Source organism: Daldinia caldariorum (genome assembly GCF_022478825.1).
Source record: "Daldinia caldariorum strain CBS 122874 unplaced genomic scaffold F4812scaffold_5, whole genome shotgun sequence".
In the NCBI taxonomy this organism is placed as follows: Eukaryota; Fungi; Ascomycota; class Sordariomycetes; order Xylariales; family Hypoxylaceae; genus Daldinia; species Daldinia caldariorum.
This window is the reverse complement of record NW_025953041.1, coordinates 1235300-1255554: the sequence shown is the minus strand read 5'-3', so window position 1 is coordinate 1255554 and position 20255 is coordinate 1235300. Positions and strand designations below refer to the sequence as shown.

The 20255-nt window shown below is 48.5% G+C and overlaps 10 protein-coding genes across 10 annotated transcripts; 6 read left to right on the top strand and 4 right to left on the bottom strand.

Annotated features, from left to right (window-relative positions):
• The first annotated feature begins 101 nt into the window (after nucleotides 1-101).
• On the top strand, nucleotides 102-2961 carry F4812DRAFT_423158 (uncharacterized protein). The gene is made up of 2 exons (XM_047933739.1): nucleotides 102-216; nucleotides 264-2961. Exon 2 carries the CDS (start codon nucleotides 274-276, stop codon nucleotides 2326-2328), a length of 2055 nt encoding a protein of 684 aa, XP_047791777.1. The 5' UTR covers nucleotides 102-216; nucleotides 264-273; the 3' UTR covers nucleotides 2329-2961.
• Nucleotides 2962-3217: 256 nt separating this feature from the next.
• Nucleotides 3218-4311, bottom strand: F4812DRAFT_458000 (uncharacterized protein; the record flags this gene model as incomplete). The annotated part of the gene is made up of 2 exons (XM_047937276.1): nucleotides 3218-3777; nucleotides 3855-4311. 2 exons carry the CDS (start codon nucleotides 4309-4311, stop codon nucleotides 3218-3220), a joined length of 1017 nt encoding a protein of 338 aa, XP_047791776.1.
• A 1434-nt stretch (nucleotides 4312-5745) lies between these two features.
• On the top strand, nucleotides 5746-7058 carry F4812DRAFT_329957 (uncharacterized protein). Its single transcript, XM_047931556.1, has 2 exons — nucleotides 5746-5949; nucleotides 6003-7058. The coding sequence occupies exons 1-2, from the start codon at nucleotides 5862-5864 to the stop codon at nucleotides 6545-6547; spliced, it is 633 nt and encodes a 210-aa protein (XP_047791775.1). The 5' UTR covers nucleotides 5746-5861; the 3' UTR covers nucleotides 6548-7058.
• Nucleotides 7059-7319: 261 nt separating this feature from the next.
• F4812DRAFT_450604 (uncharacterized protein) lies at nucleotides 7320-9722 on the top strand (the record flags this gene model as incomplete). Its single annotated transcript, XM_047936106.1, has 6 exons — nucleotides 7320-7457; nucleotides 7525-7922; nucleotides 7992-8286; nucleotides 8341-8651; nucleotides 8709-9053; nucleotides 9125-9722. 6 exons carry the CDS (start codon nucleotides 7320-7322, stop codon nucleotides 9720-9722), a joined length of 2085 nt encoding a protein of 694 aa, XP_047791774.1.
• A 546-nt stretch (nucleotides 9723-10268) lies between these two features.
• On the top strand, nucleotides 10269-11733 carry F4812DRAFT_470407 (uncharacterized protein; the record flags this gene model as incomplete). The annotated part of the gene is made up of 5 exons (XM_047938976.1): nucleotides 10269-10656; nucleotides 10710-10908; nucleotides 10973-11079; nucleotides 11136-11263; nucleotides 11333-11733. The coding sequence occupies 5 exons, from the start codon at nucleotides 10269-10271 to the stop codon at nucleotides 11483-11485; spliced, it is 975 nt and encodes a 324-aa protein (XP_047791773.1). The 3' UTR covers nucleotides 11486-11733.
• Nucleotides 11734-12031: 298 nt separating this feature from the next.
• On the top strand, nucleotides 12032-12944 carry F4812DRAFT_457996 (PTPLA-domain-containing protein; the record flags this gene model as incomplete). Its single annotated transcript, XM_047937275.1, has 3 exons — nucleotides 12032-12251; nucleotides 12419-12808; nucleotides 12865-12944. The coding sequence occupies 3 exons, from the start codon at nucleotides 12032-12034 to the stop codon at nucleotides 12942-12944; spliced, it is 690 nt and encodes a 229-aa protein (XP_047791772.1).
• Nucleotides 12786-14564, bottom strand: F4812DRAFT_423147 (uncharacterized protein). Its single transcript, XM_047933738.1, has 2 exons — nucleotides 13345-14564; nucleotides 12786-13241 (listed from the first exon to the last, which is right to left on the bottom strand). Exons 1-2 carry the CDS (start codon nucleotides 14156-14158, stop codon nucleotides 13120-13122), a joined length of 936 nt encoding a protein of 311 aa, XP_047791771.1. The 5' UTR covers nucleotides 14159-14564; the 3' UTR covers nucleotides 12786-13119.
• A 443-nt stretch (nucleotides 14565-15007) lies between these two features.
• Nucleotides 15008-16885, bottom strand: F4812DRAFT_330016 (Clavaminate synthase-like protein). Its single transcript, XM_047931557.1, has 3 exons — nucleotides 16363-16885; nucleotides 15468-16297; nucleotides 15008-15402 (listed from the first exon to the last, which is right to left on the bottom strand). Exons 1-3 carry the CDS (start codon nucleotides 16402-16404, stop codon nucleotides 15270-15272), a joined length of 1005 nt encoding a protein of 334 aa, XP_047791770.1. The 5' UTR covers nucleotides 16405-16885; the 3' UTR covers nucleotides 15008-15269.
• Nucleotides 16886-17417: 532 nt separating this feature from the next.
• F4812DRAFT_457993 (uncharacterized protein) lies at nucleotides 17418-18566 on the top strand (the record flags this gene model as incomplete). Its single annotated transcript, XM_047937274.1, has 1 exon — nucleotides 17418-18566. One exon carries the CDS (start codon nucleotides 17418-17420, stop codon nucleotides 18564-18566), a length of 1149 nt encoding a protein of 382 aa, XP_047791769.1.
• A 927-nt stretch (nucleotides 18567-19493) lies between these two features.
• F4812DRAFT_457992 (uncharacterized protein) lies at nucleotides 19494-20109 on the bottom strand (the record flags this gene model as incomplete). The annotated part of the gene is made up of 2 exons (XM_047937273.1): nucleotides 19494-19672; nucleotides 19785-20109. The coding sequence occupies 2 exons, from the start codon at nucleotides 20107-20109 to the stop codon at nucleotides 19494-19496; spliced, it is 504 nt and encodes a 167-aa protein (XP_047791768.1).
• Between the last annotated feature and the right edge of the window lie 146 nt (nucleotides 20110-20255).

Genomic DNA, 20255 nt, shown 5'->3' with positions numbered 1-20255 from the left:
TCCGTTGGGTCCCGCCCCCCGCCCGCCCCCGCGCCCCCCCGCGGCCGCCCGCCCCCCCCGCCCCCCCCCGCCCCCCCGCGCCGGGCGCGGGCTCTGAGAAGATAACGGCCTTGCAAACCCAAATGGATGGATATAGAAGTCAAATAATGTTGGAATTGAACATCTCTCTCAGGTCCGATGCATATTATCTTCTAGGCCCTACCTAGTATTACCTAGGTAGGGACCTGGTATCAATACGCGAGCGTTATGCTGACATTTTCAAGGCTTTACCTCATGAAGTCATTACACAATCAAGAAACAATGCTGAAGCAGCTATTGCAGTCTCAAGGTAATAAATCCCAATCAAGAGATGGGACAAGCTCTATAATAACCCGTCATGATGGCTTGGGTTCGGCATTAGCCGAGTATCTTACGAATGCAATTAATATATCCGACTCCAATGACTCGAGGGAAACACTTCGCAAAGAGCTACTCGAAGCTGTCTATGCGTCTGCTGGGGACCCAGGTAGCGATGCCTCAGCTTTTGAAGTTACAGAACCGCGAAAATTAGCCCTCCAAGAGAAATTCATTTCAAGCTTGCATTATGACGGTATATACGACCGTGAACTTAGCATCGCTGACGCTCATGAAAAAACTTTTCATTGGATATTTCATCCGGAAGATAATCAAGACCATCCTTGGGACAACTTCCGTCACTGGCTCCAGACGGACCAGCAATTATATTGGATCACCGGAAAAGCAGGAGCCGGCAAATCGACGCTAATGAAATTCATCTCCCAGCCTATCCCACCTGGAAAAGGAAGTCATTCAGGCGAAGGGGAGCCTCGCTCGACAGAATATCTTCTTCCGTGGGCTGGAGGGAAGCCGCTCATAGTGGCTTCATTCTACTTTTGGGCGGCCGGCTCAAAAGTGCAGACATCAAGGGAAGGCCTTTACCGCACACTGTTAAGACAGATTTGCCAGAGTTGTCCTGAAGCCATACCTCACGCTTCCTCAGAAAGATTGGAAGCATTATGTCTCTACAATGAGGATCCAATGCCATTCTGCGAAGAAGAACTGCGATATATGTTAGATAACGCAATTACATTCGCCAGTTCAACACACAGCCTGTGCTTATTCATCGACGGGCTTGACGAGTTTGATGGCTCCCATGAGGACCTGATAGAGTTCGTTAAGGGTATAATCGAGACGTTACCAGTGAAGGTCTGCGTAGCGAGTCGTCCTTGGGTAGTGTTCGAAACTGCTATGAAAGGCAAACCAAGCCTCATGATCGAAGACCTCACATTCAGTGACATTAGAAGTTACGTCACATCAAGACTTGAATCCGACCCCAATTTCACGTCACTTCAGAAACGCGAGGCAAAGTTCTCTCAAAATCTCATTGAAGATGTCGTGCGAAAGGCTTCAGGGGTGTTTCTTTGGGTTAGCATTGTTGTCACATCCCTTCTGGAGGGAATCAAATACGCGGATCGAGTTTCCGACTTGCAGCGACGACTTTCTCAACTCCCTTCCGACTTGGAGTTATTGTATGATAGGATACTTCAAGACCTGGATCCTTTTTATCTTGAGCATGCGGCCCAGTATTTCCGCTTAATGGTTGCATGCGAGGGACCACCTGAGGCACTGTTATTGTCTTTTGCCGACGAAGAAGAAAACGAGTTCGCTATTCAGCTTCCTAACTCTCCATTATCGCCCGAGGAAATACAACATAGGGTCGAAACAATAAGAATACGGCTGAACTCGCGTTGTAAAGGATTAATCAGCGTTCCGGAATTAAGTAAACAGCACCTGAATGCTAATATTCAGCTTCATGCCGTTACGGCTCAATACCACCATAGGGCCGTCAGAGACTATTTTGAGCAACCTAAGATACAAGAGAAACTCATGGGAATGCTGAAAAAGTCATTCGATCCATATTATAAGCTGTGTTCTGGATCCTTATGCATGCGTAAAGGCATTGAGGATCTTGGCGATGGCTCATTGAGTATTGTAGGATCTACTAGCCCTCTCCTACAATGCTTACGATTCGCATCAAAAGTTGAGGAAGGGAATACTCAAACTATGATTAAGATCCTAGACGAGCTAGAAAGTGTTACGACAAATCAGCACATAAGACGATGTCATGTATCCCTGGTGAGGCCCTACTGCGACTACGAGCGGTTCGGGGAAACTTTTATTTCACTTGCCATAAAGCTTCAAGTAACAGAGTATGTTAGAAGAAAGGTACAGCCATATATTGCCTACAGGAAAGTGTTAATACCAAACGGTATTGTGCACTTATTACCAGCAAACGGTCCCTTAAAGACCGTTTTCAAAGATTCCGGTTAGGCAATCAAAGCACCGTCATTCCCTCAAATCTGTGGTCTCTGCTAAGAGATGCAACCCCTTCTATGTCTACAGATTTAACAATGCTTTCCATTCTTCTGGAAAAGGGTGCTGACCCTAATTTCACTTTTGGGTATAGGCAGCCTACAAGACTTGAGGAGCTCAGTATATGGACAGCGACCCTGGCATTTGTATTGGACGCTACGTACCGTGAGCTTGATATCGATCTAGACTTATGGATAGATGTCCTTCGGTTGATGATGGTAAATGGGGCCAGCACAAAGAAAAGGTTTATCAGCATGGCTATGACTGAGGTCTCTTTGCAATACACGAACGATGTATCCGAACTTTTCAACGGTGAATTTGCCGTAACAAGTATTCAACGCACACTGCGGTACATTAGGAATCACAGAGGACAGCTTGAGAAAGGTATTAGATTTGGCGACAAGATTTGGAATAAAAAAAGGGCTACCTGAAAACGACTATCGGGATTGTAAGAGCCTACCTATGGGTAAGTCGACACGCCGTCGCTGGGCCCACCGTAGCTGGGGCCACTTATTTCACATATAAAATTAGCAAATTTGCATACTTGTATTTAATCCAAGAGAATAGATAAAAATAAGCATTTTTCTGATATAGTTTTTTTATATTTATCTAATTTCGTATGTATCACGAAACGAAAAGGAGGCTACTAACGACGATAATGTTCTGGAGAACCAGAACATCAAGAGCCTTGCAGCTTCGCTGCAAGGCGGCTTTATGTACAAGAAGAAAGACCTGACTCGCGAGTGACTCCTGATCATGACACTATGAATTTTTTTTAATGCCCGAACAAGTTCGGGCACTAGGTACCTACATAAACATCGTCATATGTGATAGGATAACGCCAGCATTAATCTAAGTCATCTAAACATTCCCTCCCAAAAGCCAAGTTCACAAAACTCGCCATGTGTGTTTTCAAATCGCTCTCGAAGAAAGCAAGTTTAGTATGGAATTCCTTGGCAGTGCCGCCCAGGAGTTCTTTCGAGGAGCGTGGGGATTCGTAGCAGTCAAAGCGTTTCTGGACAACCTTCGCAAAGTGCAAGCGGGCGGCTCGCTCGTGTGTGGCTCTCAGACGTTTGCTATAGGTATTGTTAAGAGATAGGCCGTCGTCGAACACGTCGAGGTCACTTGTTTCGTGTTCGGTATAAACGAATGGTCCATGAACGAGGCGTCGCACCCTTTTCTTGAAGTAACTGTCTAACGGGACAAGAACGTCCCGCAAGCCGAACTGGCATCCTGTTACGTCGATAACCCATCCTTCACTACCTAACCAGACAAGCAGGATGCTGTGCGCTGGCGTGGTACATGATATGTTTTCCGGTTCCTCTCCAGAATCGCAGTGCCATACAACCTTCCACGGAAGTATTGGTTGCAAGTTTACATCGACAGCCTTTAACATCGATGCAAGTCCTTGATTATTGTAAGCATTCTGATGATACCCTCCTGATAGGTACCTAGGTATACAAGGTAGGATGTCATTATCTCACCTTCAAGAAGAAAACGAGCAAAGGGACCAAGAAGACATAGGGCAGTTGTGCATTGGCTAATTGCCAAAACTGCCTCTTTATGTCGGGTGTTAATTGCCAGATTGCTCGGAAATGGCTGATACCAGGGACGAAATGGGATCTTCGGGTTCAGGTGTAAGTGGAGGGCGCCCTCCTTATGCTCGACTCCCGTTAGTGGGAGGTCGAACACGTATTCCCGGTAAGCTAAGAAGGCGGTCTTCAAAAGGGTAGCAACTCGGAGTAGCATCAATCGCTTCTTCAACACGTGGCACTGCGTCTTATGCGTCGGCCAGTGCTGCCGCTGGCATTTGGAATCGCAATAGGCGATCGCCGGGGCATCGCCGGGATGATACTCTGGTGCATTCAAACAGCCGGTGCATCTTTTCACTGCCGATTTACCACAGTTTGCGCATGATAGGGTGGTGCAGGTATATTCCATGGTTCATCTTCAAGAATGTTGTTGAATAATAGTTCAAATGGTTATTGTGTTTAGGTAGAAAGCACAACAAGCTTGTAAACTTCAAATTCGGCCAAATTCGAAGTTTACAAGAATCGTTTCAGCAACTTAGCCTACAATCCGGCTTATCTACCTATGTACTATTGAACAACATCGTAGTTACCTTCTACGTGTTGGTTGCGACTTCATTATGACTACACGCCCATCATGATTAGGGTGGGCTAGCTCAGCCCCTAATCACCAAACCGAGGAATCATGGTGTCAATACACTACCTAAGGTACCTGGAATTTATAAAGGAGTCACTTTATAGGAGAGAAAGTAGGTGGCTCATTCCTTGTTAATGACTACGACGACATAGTAGTCTCGGCAGTCTTGTGCCTTAAATGCGACAGGCAGTTCAAGTCTTCACAACCACAAATATAGCTTAGTGTATATGATATGGACAGAAAAAAAAGTATTTTTGGATTGAAGAAAGGATTGAAGAAAGGACCTGAGTTGGAATCTTAGGCATTGGACTTTCAAGCTTTGAATAGATCATCCGAAATCCCCCAGTGACACTTTTCACCGTCTATAGACTTATCAACAATATAATTTGTAAAGAAGAATAGCAGAGGAGGATCGGTTATAAAAGTGTCGTTGACTGCCTATAGAAGTCTTGTTCACGCTGGACAACCATCAACCTGAGAAGTAGCCGTTACAAATTACTTGGCGATGAAAGAGCTGAATGCTTACACACTTATATCCTTGACAATTCAGGTTGCTCCAACATCAGTATAGCATCTTGAAGCTCTATGTAATATACCGTAAATAAAGCAATACCTGTCATTAATCTTGTGCATACCTATAAGCCTTCAACGTTTGTAGTCCTTGCGAAGACCCTGTCAGTACTGGCCAAAGTTGACAGGGGCAAAGTCAAGGCTTCGCATTTAACATGCTTCCGATTTTTTTTTTCTTTCTAGAAGAACTAATCCCATAATTAGTGCTACTAGTAGCTAAGGCTCTTTGAGGCTTCATCTCTAAAGCCAATATGTAAACTAGGTACACACGCTCTTGGAAATGAATTTGTCGGAAACCCAATAACGGGTATCTCCGCGTGTTGCCACTTTAGCTACTGCGGGGAATTCACTCTACTCACCAGCCAAGAAAGCTGCGAATCCTCTCTTTTTTAAGCAGCTCCGACGTAAACACCGTCTGAACTGGGCTCTTGACATGTTATTGGGAACCTGAGCTCGATACGAGTAAGAAGAAATTAAAGTAACTAGTCCATAAACACCAGAACCTCTACAATATAAAGCCATATTGTGATGCTTATAAGTAAACTAACTTGGCAAGTCCGTAGACTACCTAGGCTAGGGCCGCCGGGCCGTCGTCGGCAAAGCTTCATCAAAGACGTAAGACATGGCATGGTTTCCACTATATATAAACCTGGGGTAGCCGTCCAATTCCTGCTTCTTGAATGAATAGATGTAGACCAGAAGAAGAAAAAAAACGTCAAACCGAGCACGTCATATCAGCCTAATTGTTGTCCATCATGTCTACCATCAAAACCTCCGTGATCCTCGAGGCGGGGCCGAATACTGACATCTGGAAGAAGCCGCCCACGACGAACATCTGGACAGGTACTAGAAGCCCTACACCTCTAAGAAAAAAAAAGCAGCTAACTTCCGTCAAGCTCCCATATCGCACACGTCGTCAGGGCTCCTGAAGGACTTCCAATCCGCCCGCGTCACCTTCTGGGCGGACTGGCAGGAGCGGTACGACCAAGGCGGCCTCCTGCTAGTGCCGAAGCGGCGGTCCGCAGCGCACGTCTCGCCGCCGGAGCGGTGGATCAAGACGGGCGTCGAGTACTACCTGGGCGAGCCGCAGCTCAGCACGGTGAGCACGGACCGGTTCGCGGACTGGAGCGTCGCGCGCCTGACGCTCGGGGAGAACGAGCGCGCGCCCGCGGAGGCAGGCGGCGTCACCGTCGAGATCGCGCGCGAGGCCGACGAGCACGGCAAGAGCCTGTGGGTGTACCGGCTGGTGCTGGACGCGAGCGGCGCCGTCGCCGAGAGGATCCCCCTGCGGGAGATCTGCTGGGTGCTCGCGGACGAGGACGAGGCCGGTGGCGAGGAGTGGCTCCTGGACGTCAGCCCGCTGGTGGCTCGGCCGGAGAAAAACGCGACCGACTCGCTCAAGGTCGACTTTAAGACTTTCGAGGTCCAGTGGCGGTCTTGAGGAGATGGGGAATGATGATGTTCATAGGGACCTACGAAAGGTATATACCTACCTACATAGGTAGGTATCTGCTAAAGCGAGATCAGATCGACAGTTTGCCTCCTTTAGTCTAATTACGGCCCGTATTCGGGGGGAATGTCGGGGATGACTACTCCTTAAGAGAGTTTTTGCAGGCCGAATATAGAGCCACTCCGGCCACTCCAGTCAAACTTAAGCAAGCCTCAATGGACCGTGGCACGTTGCCGTAGTGACTAGGTAGCTTGCAGCTCTTGTGATGTCCCAAACACCTGGAGCTGGATTTTAGGAACTTTGATAGGAAAATTCTTGTCGAGATAGTAAGTAGAGCGAGTGGATGTTACATTGATGGATGCTACATTGATTGACAGTGCCTCTATTATTGGCAGACTTGATTGGGATAGGTAGCTGCCGAAGATCGCCACATTTGTACCTAATGTAAGGGTAGGGATTCTAGATAGATGCAGGCTAGGTTAGGTACCTACCTCACATAAAACCCCCCGCAGTGAGCGCATCTTATCAACGTATCAAGCTTACAACTGCTGGTGTACCATTCTGACATCAACAACCATAACCTATCACGTGAATGTTCACTGCCACTGACACTCACATCATGTACGTAACTTAAGGTACCTCCTATATATACCTTCCATGTCGGTTCCTATGTGATTGTATTTGTATCGTCATCGTGACGTTCGACGTTCACAACTGCTCCGCACCGAGTAACCGTAAATTCCCACGACCAGCTACGCGCCTTATGACGATGCAACCAAGAAGGTATCCTGTACTTCTCCCTTCGACAACTCTTCCGCAGGAGGGAGGGGAGCCTTCAAAACCTGGTCCAAGGCGGCAGAGACCTGGTGCATGCACCGCATGTAGGCGCCGTAAAATTAAAGCAGGTACCCAATTCTACTTACTGCTGAATTCTTTTACTGTAATTGCTTTTGGTTGACCCAGCATAGTGTGATGGCATACGGCCAAGATGCACTACTTGCGCAAAACGGGGCATGTCATCCTGCATCTACATTGATAAGGCCAAGGCTAGCCCTGAGGCGATGGAAATCCTTGAGCTCCTGAAGTCGCTCCCTATAAATGAAGCATTTGCTCTCCTAGGGACGCTGAGAGAAGAGGGGGATCCGGCAACCGTCTTATCGGGATTGAGAGATTATGGCCTTGAGAACCATTCGTCGTCATCAGGGGCAGATACCCAAGGGCCTATCCCGCCTAGAACCATGCTAGAATTAGAGTTGATGGCCAACAACTCAAAGGCATATCATACCTTGCGCCGAATAAGTCCATCTGCCTTGGCCAAGAGTGATCTCCTCCGCCCGATACGTCCATCTATGAACGACTTCCGCATGTGAGTTAACCTTGCTCTATACGATGAGGACTATTTTAAGGGACCAAGTATTGACATCCTCGAATGTAGGGACTCGCCACCTCCTGCCGGCGTAACTTGGGAAGGGAGACATTTCCCACTTCTCATAAGGTCCGGAGAAGAAGTTAGTTATTGCGATGAACGACTTCGTAATCTGCAAGTCGGCTTCTGGACTGACATACCTATTTCTAATAATCTTGCGGCACGAGTTATCGATATATATATGACAACTGATCATCCCCTTCTAGGTCTCTTTAGTCCAGACCTGTTTATTGCAGATCTTGTCAATCATCAAGATAGGTTCTGCTCGCGTCTCCTTTTCCATGCTTTGATGTATCTTGGCTGTGTGAGTTGTAAATATGTCTTAGAAGGTCGAACTCAGCTAAACAATATGTATTAGCAAATGTACAGTGCCTTCGACAAGGATGCAATGTACTTTGCCAACAACTTCTTTGAAGAAGCCGAAAAACTCTGGAAAGAAGAGCAAGACTCGTACACGGCCGTGGCAGGCGCTGTATTACTTAGTCTGTCTCTTATAGGAAACAGTAGAGACCATGCCGTGCTCTCTTACGCCAAAAAAGCAATGCAAATGGGTAGGAACCTAGGTCTCTTTGATACCACCGAGGAAACTGCTTCAAAAATTGGGGTGGTATCGGGAGAAGATATGACAACTCGCTGCTATGCAGCTTGGGGGACGTTTAACTGGAACGTGTAAGCAGTACTCTACGCACTGAGCAAGTTCCAAGCCAACGCATACTTATTTAACAGGCTTATATCTTTTTTCTACCGACAACCGGGCGCGGAAAGCCCAAGCTCAGCTCCAACATTGCCCATTCCGGAAGAAACGATACTGGAAAGGGGATTTGAAGGCATGGCCCAAGGAAATCCAGTAAATGAAGATCCCCAAAAGATAATCTTCCCCGTGCTCTGTCGTTTTTGGCAGATCATCCGAGGTGCCGGGTGGATCTACACCCCAGCTGAGGGTAGTCCGCCTGATATCTCTAGGATGGCTCTTGTAGAACATACGTTCCGAGAACTTATCGCCTGGGCGGAATGTCTTCCATCCCCATTACTTCGAGCCGAAGGCCGGTCTCATCATGTTATTGTGATTCAGTGAGTACCTAACCTAAACGCAAAAAAGAAAGTGTTGGTAGGGACCTTGATAACTAACTAGGTATATCTAGCATATGGCTTCATTGTGCTATCCTTGATGTATTCAGACCATTCATCGGAAAGCCTGAGGATCAGCGACCACGTCTGACAACATTTTCAGCACGATATAGTTCTCCAGATGCAGCATATGCCGCTTCGGTCGGGCAACTCAAAAGTCTTATCGTTGAATATCGCAGCAATTACGTAGCATCCACATATTCGATCCTTTGGCATACTGGGCTTCTTTATCTCGCGAACGCCATGTTAAAAGACACTAGAGACCCCGAATGGCGCGTCTACCTACTTTTGTGTCTATACGGTTACGAGGGTCTTAGTCGTCCGTACCTCATATCCGAGGTGATTGCCCAGGGCTTGTTAGCGATGACTCTGAAAGAAACCGATATGACAGGAAGTGAGGCGCAAAGGATAATTAACGAAGTCAAGGAAGGAAGACTCGAAGGTATAGAGCGAGGCCATGATGACGAAGCCCGTGCTACATTTATGGTCGATCTGGAACTGGCGCTGAAAAAGCCCGAAGAGGCCAGAGCTGAGAACCTAGCAGCTGAGTTCGATAACCTAGCCTTATTCAGGGAATTTCTCAATGAGGAGCAGCCAGAGGAACAGAACTAAGAGTAAGGCGAGAATGAATGTATGGTGGATGAAATGGGATAAGGTTGACGGGATGGATAATTTACCTGGACTAGGTAAGGTCTCTTGGATGAAATACGTGATACATGTACCTAACCTTAGGTACCTTACCTAATTCAAGTGTGCACGGTGCACTTGTAGTTTAGGTACCTAGGTATATATAATTGGAAAGAACATTGAACATTATAAATGTACCTAGTTACCGTTAAATATTAAGATAGGAAACTGCACAGGTGTTATGATATCAGGTACCTACTTCCTAAGGTAAATTTTCTCTTTAAACATAGAGGCAGGATCTCATATCGTACCTGGCGAAATATTAACATATATTTACATAGAAGGAGGTACCTACCTAACCTAGTAATTACTATGCATGGCCTCTGCATCCCTAAAACTTGAAAACTTTCCTTCTACAATTACCAGGTAACAAACACCAAACACTACTTACGGCGCCTTGTCGAATCCTATCTTCCAAGCTTTTCTGTCTTTCTTTCTTAAAAAGCAACATTCAAGGATTAAAAATCCGGCATGGCAATACTAAGGGACGTTCCAGGTATCCAAGTTACTGTGCAGGTCGCTGGTAATGATGCGATTGAGTACGAGGATCCCGACGCGTCGGAAGGAGGGGAAACCAGAGACGCGACTTGTCCTACTTCAATAAAGTATATTGAATGCGTTGATGAAGCCGAATTCGCCATCAAGCTAAGAGTTGATGATACCTACCAGTGGGGGCATAAAAATAATGCTCTAATGACGCATCTTCGACTTGACGGCAAATCTGTTTCGGGCATTATCGTATCGCAAACGGCAAGAGTCAACGGCACTGCGATAGGGATTAACAAAGGAGAGTACGCATACTGCACCCAAACGGACAGATGGCTTTTTCGTAAATTCAAGTTCTCTGCTGTTGACGTCGGTATGCTTCGTGAAGTCGTCGGCGTGGGAATAATCAACTAACTGAAGCTCAAGTTGACGATTCGAACAAGAGCCGAGTCGAGAAAGATGTCAAAATAGCCAGGCATCTCGGGTTAATTCAAGTTAAGGTCTTTCGGTGCATTCCTCTGGGCACTTATAGGAAGCCGACTCCAAGGTCTGATTTTCAGCAAAGTGACAAGTTGGAGCTTGCGGAAAAATCGCTTAAGGGCAAAGCTATTTCACATGGAACCTCGTATGTGTTCCCACACAAGTACCTGCTTATATGCAAGGCCTGGACTAATATGTAACCAACAAAGGTTTTCATCAGGACAGCATACACGTACTCCCAACAACCGTAGAGTAGCATATATCGACGGGTACGATAAGCCCATCGCGATGTTTCAGTTCCATTATAGATCTAGAGGTATGATGATGAGCAGGCGGTAATTGCATCTCGAAAAGTCTAACCAAACCTTCTAGAGGCTCTAAAACGAGAGATGGTCATTCCTCGGTCTCCATCGCCAGCCCCGGAGCCGAAATGCGAAATCGCTCAAATGTCGCGCGCAGAACTGGAGCGGTTAGCCAGAGAGAGACTCGACCAGCTACAGGTTTGTAACCTACCTACCTACCTACCTAAGTTATATTCGCCGAGGATATTATTTACTAACAAGATTCAGAACGATCAAAGCATTAAAGAGGAGCGTAAGCCTATGGTCAAGAACGAAGTCGGTGGGACCATTGACTTGACCGAAGAGATCAAGCGGCCTATAAAGTCCTCCCGACGGGTGCGCGTTGCACCGAATGAAGTGATTGATCTTACGGACGATTAAAATAATGATCCAGACCGATACGGTACCTAGAGGTGCCTGCATTATCCGAATCTTGGGGTCGCATCGAAATTTGCAAGATTAGTCCATGCTGAAGTCTATTAACGTCTCAAATATTCATACGTGACACTTTATTGACCAGACAATCCGAGCACTATTCGACTTGGCATTTCGTTCTTTTGTTGGTAAGGTTATGGTATGTAACCGCCGTTTATTGTACTTAAGATATTAATAACAAATGTATTCCCATGCTTCTAGGAGATGATGAGGCTAGCTGAGTTTTAGCGTTGCCAGTCCCTTGCAAGTCCCTTGCAGAAAATGGAACCCCCCAACATCCCCAACATCGTATGGCACTACATTAGGTGGTACCTTAGCTCCCCACTTACAAACTAACAGGTAACAAGGGAGGTCCTGCACATACATAACGTAGCTTGATTTTTTTTTTTTTTTTTGTTTCCCCACGAAATCTCAACAATCTTCCGGAGTATTCGCCAAACTTCACCACTCTCTACCCCGTTCAGATTCAGCCATTGAGCACCCACAGACACAATGGCCGATATCAAGAAGCCAGTAAAGAAGTCTTCGCCTGTAAAGAATGGCTACTTGATCCTCTATAACGCCGTCTCGGCCGCCCTCTGGCTCACAGTGTTGGGCCGAGTCGTTAACGTCAATGTTACTGGCACTCCACAGGCGGTCTATCCCGCTGTTGGCGAATTCTGCAAATGGACGCAGACGTTGGCCGGAATGGAGGTTTTGCACTCGCTGTTAGGTGCGTTTTGTTCCCCAGTTACTTATTTTTCTGCGTACACGATGCCTATTCGCATGACTTGGGGATGGATTCCCATGCTACAGCCCTCTCAACCTTTTCCATTTAAGAATGGGACAATTCAAATTCAATCCGACAAGCTAGGAAGCTGACATCTGAATTGCTACTAGGTATCGTACGAGCTCCGTTCTTCACGACCTTCATGCAAGTCTTTAGCAGATACGCAATCGTGTGGGGGATAACCGGACTATTCCCCGAGCTTGCTCTCGGGAGTGGCAGCGGTGATGTCTATAGCAGCATTGCCTACTCCTCAATGTTAGTAGCATGGGGCGTCACCGAAGTCATCCGATACTCGTATTTTACGCTGTCTCTTTCCTCGGGCGGACAGCCACCTTCTATACTGCACTGGCTGCGTTACCACACCTTCTTCATTCTGTACCCCGTCGGTATCTCGAGCGAAGCGTACCTAATCTGGCGCGCCGTTGAACCCGCCAAAGACGCTATCAGCCCTCTATACTCGACTGTGCTCTTCGGATATGTCGCATTAGTATACCCTCCTTGTATGTCAAGCCCCAATGAATTCGTCCGAGAATATATGCTAATGCAATACTTCCAGCTGCGTATTTCTTGTATACGCACATGATGTCTCAAAGGCGCAAGATTTTTGGAGCTAAGGCACAGAAGAGCACAAAGTAGAACTCGCATACTGTAGCCAACTGGACGGGTTACAAAACCCTAGCGGAAGAGATAAAAAATATATTCATGCAAGGTATCCATATAAGGGGTGGGGGGTAATATATATGTAGAAGTGTAGCATTGTAGACGTAATACACCGATCAAAATAGTTTGGGGACTATTCGGTAATTGCCATCTATTGAATTCTGCGTCGGCCGCTTGATTCATACCACTCGTTTCGAGACCAGCGCACTATCAGGTTCTTCGCATCTTCAGATAATTTGCGGTATCCCGGGTTATCTTTTGGCTCAAACATTGCTGTATACGTCAGTACCCTGACATGTGGACGGTTCAAGTTGTGGAGGGAAAGCAGACACAAAGAGAAGAAAGAACAAAGAAAAAAGAAAAAAAAAAGACTTACCCATATGTGCCCCAATCTCATCCTTGGACTTGTCATTTATAGCTTCCATCCACAGACCCGTCGTGCGCTTGTCCTTCTCAGGCAGGTTGCAGAAAGTCCGATCGGTGCCCACCACAGTTCCCACCATGCTCACCTCCTTCGCCGACGCAGCTTTACCGAGGCGCGTGTATAGATTCGCAAAACCGACACCCATTTGCCGATCCAGTTTCACCATCTTGGCCAATCTCTCCCGCAGCTCCGCGCCCCTCGCCAGGCATCCCACAAACTCGAGGTGCGAGCTGACCCATGACCAGCCCGAGCTCAGGTGCTCCCGGTTCATGTACGCCGCCGCGCCGCCCGCCGCCAAAGCGCCCGCCGCCCCGGCTACCATGGCGATCTGGCCCCAGCCCCATCCGCCGGTGCTCTGCTGCTTCTTTTTCTCCGGCGGCGTCGGCGTTTCGGGCGCGGGTAAAGCGCCGGCAGGTTTCTTGTTGCTAGAGCCCCCGGTCCCGGTGTTGGTGTTCCCGGCCGCTTGGTTGTAGTTGTTCCAGAAGATGGTGGACAGCCCGCTGAGCTGGGCCAGTGCGCCGTTCACGCTATTATAGTGCCCCTCGGCGCCGTGGGCCACGACGCCGGGGGAGATTCCGAGGAACGGCGTGTCGAAGGCGAGGACGCCCTGGATGTAGGGGAACATGAGGCCCGTGGGGCCTAGGGACTCGTCTACCAGAACGGTGAGGCTGTCGCGGCGGCCGGCTTTGCTGGTAGCGGTGGTATGGGGAACGGGAACCTCGGAAGCGATGCCGATGGCGGTTTCGGCCGCGACGATTCCGCCCATGGAATGGCCGATGAGGATCGTACGGACGCACGGGTCGACGGTCGGAGAGGGCGTGCCGGCGGCGACTTCGAGGTCGATCACTCGGTTGAGGAGCCAGTCGCGGAAGCGGCTGACGCACTCGTGTAGATCGCCACGGGTCTCATAGCGAGGGTATGTAATGGCGCGTACCGAGACCTTGGGCAAGGCAGCACTTACGAGAGCAGCGAGATGGAGGGCGAACTCGGACTTTTCGCCGAACGTGTTATCATCCCCCTAGGATTATCGATATATTTGATTAGCATCTAGGCAAGTAACCTAACCTACAGATACTACCTAGGCTTAGGTAGGTTATTCAAGTGTAAAGATGTATCGAAGAGAAGAATGGCGAGGATATACGAAACTCACCTTGAAGCCGTGAATAAAACATAGCAGTAGTATCTTCTTCATCTTGAGTCCCCATCGAAATAAAAAGGGAAACAAGAAAAGGATTTCTACGGACCTACCTAACCTAACTAAAGAGATAAAGTCGAGTGGAAGTTTTAAGTTTAGGTAAACTCGACAAGGTTTACAGCTAACATAACGCACTATGTAGGTAGTTAATGCATGCATGGTAGCTGAGTTCCCAGTTCCTAGGCTTAGCTGTAGGATCGACGCCGAGGGTCCCTAACATTTTAGTGGATCTGCGCTATTATACGCTATCTTCCGGGAGGTTCTTCTTCTCCAGAATGACGTTTCTACGGCCCAGTCATTACAGCGTTTAGGTGCATATGTACATCTAGGTACCTACCTCTAATGAACCGGGCCTCTCAAAAAACTTCCAGTATTCGCTTTTTTAATCACATGCATATCACAGAATCCAAAGTTGGTGTACAATACAACAACACAATCCACAACCCTCAAAATTAAACATCGGTTCATCCAATTCGACGACTTTAGATAGGATCAAACTATGGATAGGACCCATTGTCAAATGAAGAGATGGCCCTAAGGTTAGGGTACGACCCAATATCCGATGGCCACGACATCCTGTCCTGACGATCACCAGATAGAGATTTTTATTTCATCCTAACTAACGCAAAGCACGCAACTCCACGAAATATAGCCTTTGAAACTTTCGATTTAGTTCTTCCAACTAATAAGTAGCCGTCAACCTCTGGATGAGATAGTCGCCGCTATTGACACCCTCATATTTCTTGTCCTGTTCGGTAGCATAAGTGTTAGGAATAGCTTCGATGTAGTCCTTGAAGTTGGGGTTGCAGAAGTATCTGTCAAGTTTTTTTTTGTTAGCCCTATATTTCTCGACGCATAACAAGACTCCACGTGTACGCACGCTATACTATATCTAGCAGGATAAACATCGTCTTCGCGGGATGGGGGCTCTACAACCCGGTGAATGGTGCTCTTGATGTTATCGTTACTCCACCTCGCGAGCAAATCCCCGGCGTTCACCACGCAGGTGTCCTCAATCGGCGCTGCATCAACAAACACACCCGTCGGACTCTGTACCTGCAAACCGCCCTGGGAATCCTGGAACAGCAAGGTGATGGAGCCGTAGTCGCTATGCGCGCCGGTCCGAACTTGGCCTGGGTTGATCTTGAACACCTCCCTCTTGACTTCGGGGTAGTGAAGGAGTCTCAATGTGTTATCTCCGACATCAGTATACTTGTCGAACCATGACTCTTCGATACCCAGACCGACGGCGATGGCGCGCATAACCTCTACATGCAGTTCCTTACACTTGTCGTGGAATCCGAGCATTGTCTCCTTGAAACCCACCAGCTCGCCCTCTTCATTAGGCCAGTGGTTTGGGCAACCAGGTTCGTTTTCGCGGCCGATTTCGAGGCTCTCCTTCAGATCAGGTGCAGAATCCCTCAGCTTTTTAATAGCATCGATGTCCGTCAGAACTGTGTTCTTTTCTCTGCCCGGCGCCGAGTAGCCCCGGTTGGCCTCGGGCGTAGTCCAGCAGTGAGACATTTTGGTCTCGAGAGGAAGCCTGAAGTACTTGGCCGACGTCTCGAACACATGCTTCCGATACTCGGATATAACGGGCAGACCCTTTAGGTATACGAACCCGGACGTTTGGAAACCGCGGAGGATGGCATCGGCAGTCTGCTTCCTCTGTTCCGGATTGCCGTTCAGGAATTGGGAGAAGTCAATAAGCTATGGTTTTACGGTGCTCAGTCCTCGTCTCGAATTTCATCACAAATGCATGTCTTGAGACCTACCGGGATATATAAGCCATCGCTCTTCACAGCTGCTTCCTCCATTGCTTCTTTCGGTTGAGACAAATATGCGAAAAGCTACCTAGTTGTCTTGTTGACTGGTTGACTGGTTGTATACAATAGCTAGAGCAGGTCGATCAAGATAGACTTGTCGCGGAAAAAGTAAGAGAGGACACTAGGGAATTCAAGACGCTCTCTTACAACAACCTTATACACGGGAAAAGGATCGGTAATACAAGATTGCACGTTTATCTAAATACGGTACCTACCTAGGTACCTAGGTTTCGGCCACATCCGACGAGAAGCGAAACTCTCTTACTCCTGTTCTCCAAAGGGACCATTTATCTTCCTAGAGGGTAACACTTGACTCCTTATCGAAGAACGACTGCAAGGTGAGGGCACGGATTCCAGACAATAGGAAGATAAAAACCGTTCGACATCTATTCGAATCCAGTATATTCATGGCTACGTGACTAATATCATTCGAAGATATCAGGTAAGAACATCCTCTTTCTACCTAGTCGTAACTATATCTACAAACCCTGCCATTTAGATAAGGGAATCGTCCTCCTTGACCATGCATGAGATAAGAGCTCCGAGAGGGGTTGTGATGTATTTCAGATAGCTGGGGTGGACGCCTCCAAGTACCTACCCGATATCACCTACCAAATGCGGGGGGTATCATTGAATGTCATCAATGATGAGCCTTACATTAACCAGGAATTCTAGGGTTATGTAAATCCGATCCAATGTCTATCATCTCCCCAATTCTTCACGCCTCATTTCGGGTTGGCTTCGAAATTTCGTCAAAGTTATTCGTTCCACAAAGCCTATAGTCAGTTGCTTGAATAGACCACCTTACCTACCTCATAACCTTACCTAGATCCTAGACGAACATCTTGGTAGTAGTCCAATAAGCTCAAGTAGTTATACAGGGGGGTCTGGCGTGAAGGCGCCTCCGGATCTCTCCCAACTCATCCATCACTCAGCTATAGGGGATCTGCTACATGCCGTATTTTCACATAATAACCTTGTCGGGCTGTTATCAACTTTATACGATGACCTCTTCAACGCATCGTGTGGTAGATATCCACACCCATATGTATCCTCCTGCATACGTGCAACTTCTAGAAACACGAAGCAGCATACCCCTGATACGGAAGTTCGCCGGTGCGAAAGAACCCCGCCTCATTATATTACCGGCGGAAGCGGAATCCCTAGACAAGATTACATCGGAGGATCCGGATAAAACGTCATCTCACCTTCCCGGCCGCCCGGTCACAACCCATTATTCTTCTCTTAGTCAAAAGATCCATTTTATGGACACGCATAAAATTGACATATCGGTCATCTCGCTCGCAAATCCATGGCTCGACTTCGTTGCCTCCGAGGAGGCCGGAGAGGCGGCCAAGTCTGTTAACCAAGAATTCTCCGATATGTGCGCCGCAGTCCCCGGCCGGTTATTCTTCTTCGCGACTCTACCGCTAACCGCGCCGCCCGAGACGCTATTAGCAGCTATCGGACATATCCGCAGCCTCAAATACTGCCGAGGAGTTATCCTCGGAACGTCGGGGCTCGGGAAAGGCCTTGACGATCCGGCCTTAGTGCCGGTCTTCCACGCGCTCGCGGCTAACAAGTTAACCATATTCCTGCACCCTCACTACGGCCTGCCAAGCGAAGTATGGGGTCCTCGCGCCACCGAGGAATACGGCCACGTGCTGCCGCTGGCCCTGGGGTTCCCCATGGAAACCACGATCGCGGTGGCGCGGATGTACCTCGCGGGCGTGTTCGACCAGGTGCCGGAGCTGCGCATGATCCTCGCGCACAGCGGCGGGACGCTTCCCTTCCTAGCGGGCCGCATCGAGAGCTGCATCGTGCACGACGGCCACCTGATGCGGGAGGGCAAGGCGGGACCGGGCCGGCGGACGATCTGGCAGATCCTCCGCGAGCAGATCTACCTGGACGCAGTCGTGTACTCGGAGGTCGGGCTGAAGGCGGCGGTGGACGCCAGCGGCGCGGACAGGCTGATGTTCGGCACCGACCACCCGTTCTTCCCGCCGCTGGGCAGCGACGAGCAGGGCGAGTGGGAGAGCGTCACTTGGAACGCCGAGGCCGTGAGGAAGGCCCTCGGGGACGCGACGGATCGCGGGAGGGCGGTTATGGGCGGGAACGCCGTCGAGGTGCTGAGGTTGCTTGAGGATAGTTGAAGGCATTCCTGCTCTAACCGTGTAAGTTGATCGGCCAAGTATATCCCCGATTATCAGGAGTAGATAAAGATAGATAGATATAAGGCTGTTCGTTAGAGCACCTAGGCCACGCATACGTAATGCGGCAGACAGTGGTTACGAATTACAATATATCCATGTTGTAACAAGTCTACATGGGGCTTCTTCGCGTACATATCACCCAATGACGACGTATAAATGTGCGTCTCTAATGCCAAGTGGACCAGCTGTAGGGAGATAGTTATCCTTACCTCCTAAGATACTTGCAAACCGATCGATGGAAATTCGCCGAGATGCAGGGAACTCAACAGGTGTTGGTTAGATTCATGTGCTGTGCCACCAACACATCGGCTTAATGCCTGTGTTCAATGCAAAAGGTGCGTCTAACATGCATGACGAACCCGGCCCCGGATGACGTATTAGGCGCGTATTCAACGCGAGGACGGTTCCTAGCTCTGGATTATAGATTGGTCTCCATTTCGCTTACGGCGAGGTGCACAGCTTTCAGCTAAACCACTTTGTTGCTTCCATTACTCAGTTACTAGGTCAAAAATTAGTTACAGGCCAAGATTCCTGGAAGCTGCCTACTATATTATTAATTAGAAAGGGTTCCAGATACTCTAGCTTGTATGTAATAACTGAGCAAATACCCATACAATGAGAGAAGGATTACTGTCAAGTCACAGAGAAGTAGAGAGAGGTAGAACTAGGAGGAAATAAGAAAGTGAAATTTACCTGCTAGTCTAGAGGTAAAATGTCTAAAGTACAGAAGTCTAAGAAGTGAAAAACGTCTATGTAATGAGCGGCATTCAAGTCCATCTAATCCCGTCTTTTCCTTGCCTCGCCCGGAAGCACTAATAGTTACAGGTAGGTATCCGGTGTCTGCATGGCCCTCGAAAAAAAAGAAACCTAAGCGTGAGAAGGGTGCGCGTCCAAGGCGGACTGGATCTGGTTGATCTCGTCGTTGGAGAGGTTCTGGAAGAGGATCTTGTCGGTGCCCATGGGCACCGGGTTGCCCGCGTTGTACTGGCCGGTCACGACACCCGAGAGCGTCATGCAAGCCGAGGGGATACCCTCAACCAAGACGTCTGGAGTGAAAGTGTTAGCAGAGCGTATTCAAATCGATACCTACCTAGGTACCTGGGTAGATAGCGAAGATGAAGATATGAAACAAATCTATCTGTATGGGGGGATACTTACTTCCGGGCTCCTGAGCGGAGAAGGTGATCGAAGCACCGGTGAGCTGGGCGTGGCAGTCGTTCCAGGCCTGCTGGTTGGGGTCCTGGCGGCGCTCGATGCGGCTAGGAACGCGGGGCTTGACGAACTGCTGCTCCTCGTCGACGCTGCGGTCCTTGACGGCGGAGACGACAGTTCCTGCAACTGCGGCGGCGGCACCGACAGCGGCAGAGATGGACTCGATTCCGGCAGCGGCCGCTGCGGGGATGGCGAGGAAGGCAGCAGAGCCGACCTGGGCAGAAGCAAGAGCCGCGACGGCGGAGACAGCGATCTTTCCGAAGGAGTGCATTTTGTCTGATGAAAAGAGAAAAATTTGAGACCAGTGAGTCTAGAAAAGTGATTATTGAAAGAGAGTAGATGGATTTGAGTGGTAGATGAGTGAGTGTTTTAAGGATTGGATAGAACTCCTGAGTTCTTGTAGAATGTATTGTAGAA

What these genes read in the sequence shown, in the direction of transcription:
- F4812DRAFT_330016 (XM_047931557.1), bottom strand. Translation starts at nt 16,404, where the DNA reads ATGGAGGAAGCAGCTGTGAAGAGCGATGGCTTATATATCCCG. An exon ending in GCGATGGCTTATATATCCCG is followed by an intron (nt 16,298 to 16,362) that starts GTAGGTCTCAAG and finishes GTAAAACCATAG; the next exon opens with CTTATTGACTTCTCCCAATT. An exon ending in CCTGCTAGATATAGTATAGC is followed by an intron (nt 15,403 to 15,467) that starts GTGCGTACACGT and finishes AAAACTTGACAG; the next exon opens with ATACTTCTGCAACCCCAACT.
- F4812DRAFT_423158 (XM_047933739.1), top strand. Translation starts at nt 274, where the DNA reads ATGAAGTCATTACACAATCAAGAAACAATGCTGAAGCAGCTATTGCAG.
- F4812DRAFT_329957 (XM_047931556.1), top strand. Translation starts at nt 5,862, where the DNA reads ATGTCTACCATCAAAACCTCCGTGATCCTCGAGGCGGGGCCGAATACT. An exon ending in CACGACGAACATCTGGACAG is followed by an intron (nt 5,950 to 6,002) that starts GTACTAGAAGCC and finishes ACTTCCGTCAAG; the next exon opens with CTCCCATATCGCACACGTCG.
- F4812DRAFT_423147 (XM_047933738.1), bottom strand. Translation starts at nt 14,158, where the DNA reads ATGGGCGGAATCGTCGCGGCCGAAACCGCCATCGGCATCGCTTCCGAG. An exon ending in TGAGATTGGGGCACATATGG is followed by an intron (nt 13,242 to 13,344) that starts GTAAGTCTTTTT and finishes TGACGTATACAG; the next exon opens with CAATGTTTGAGCCAAAAGAT.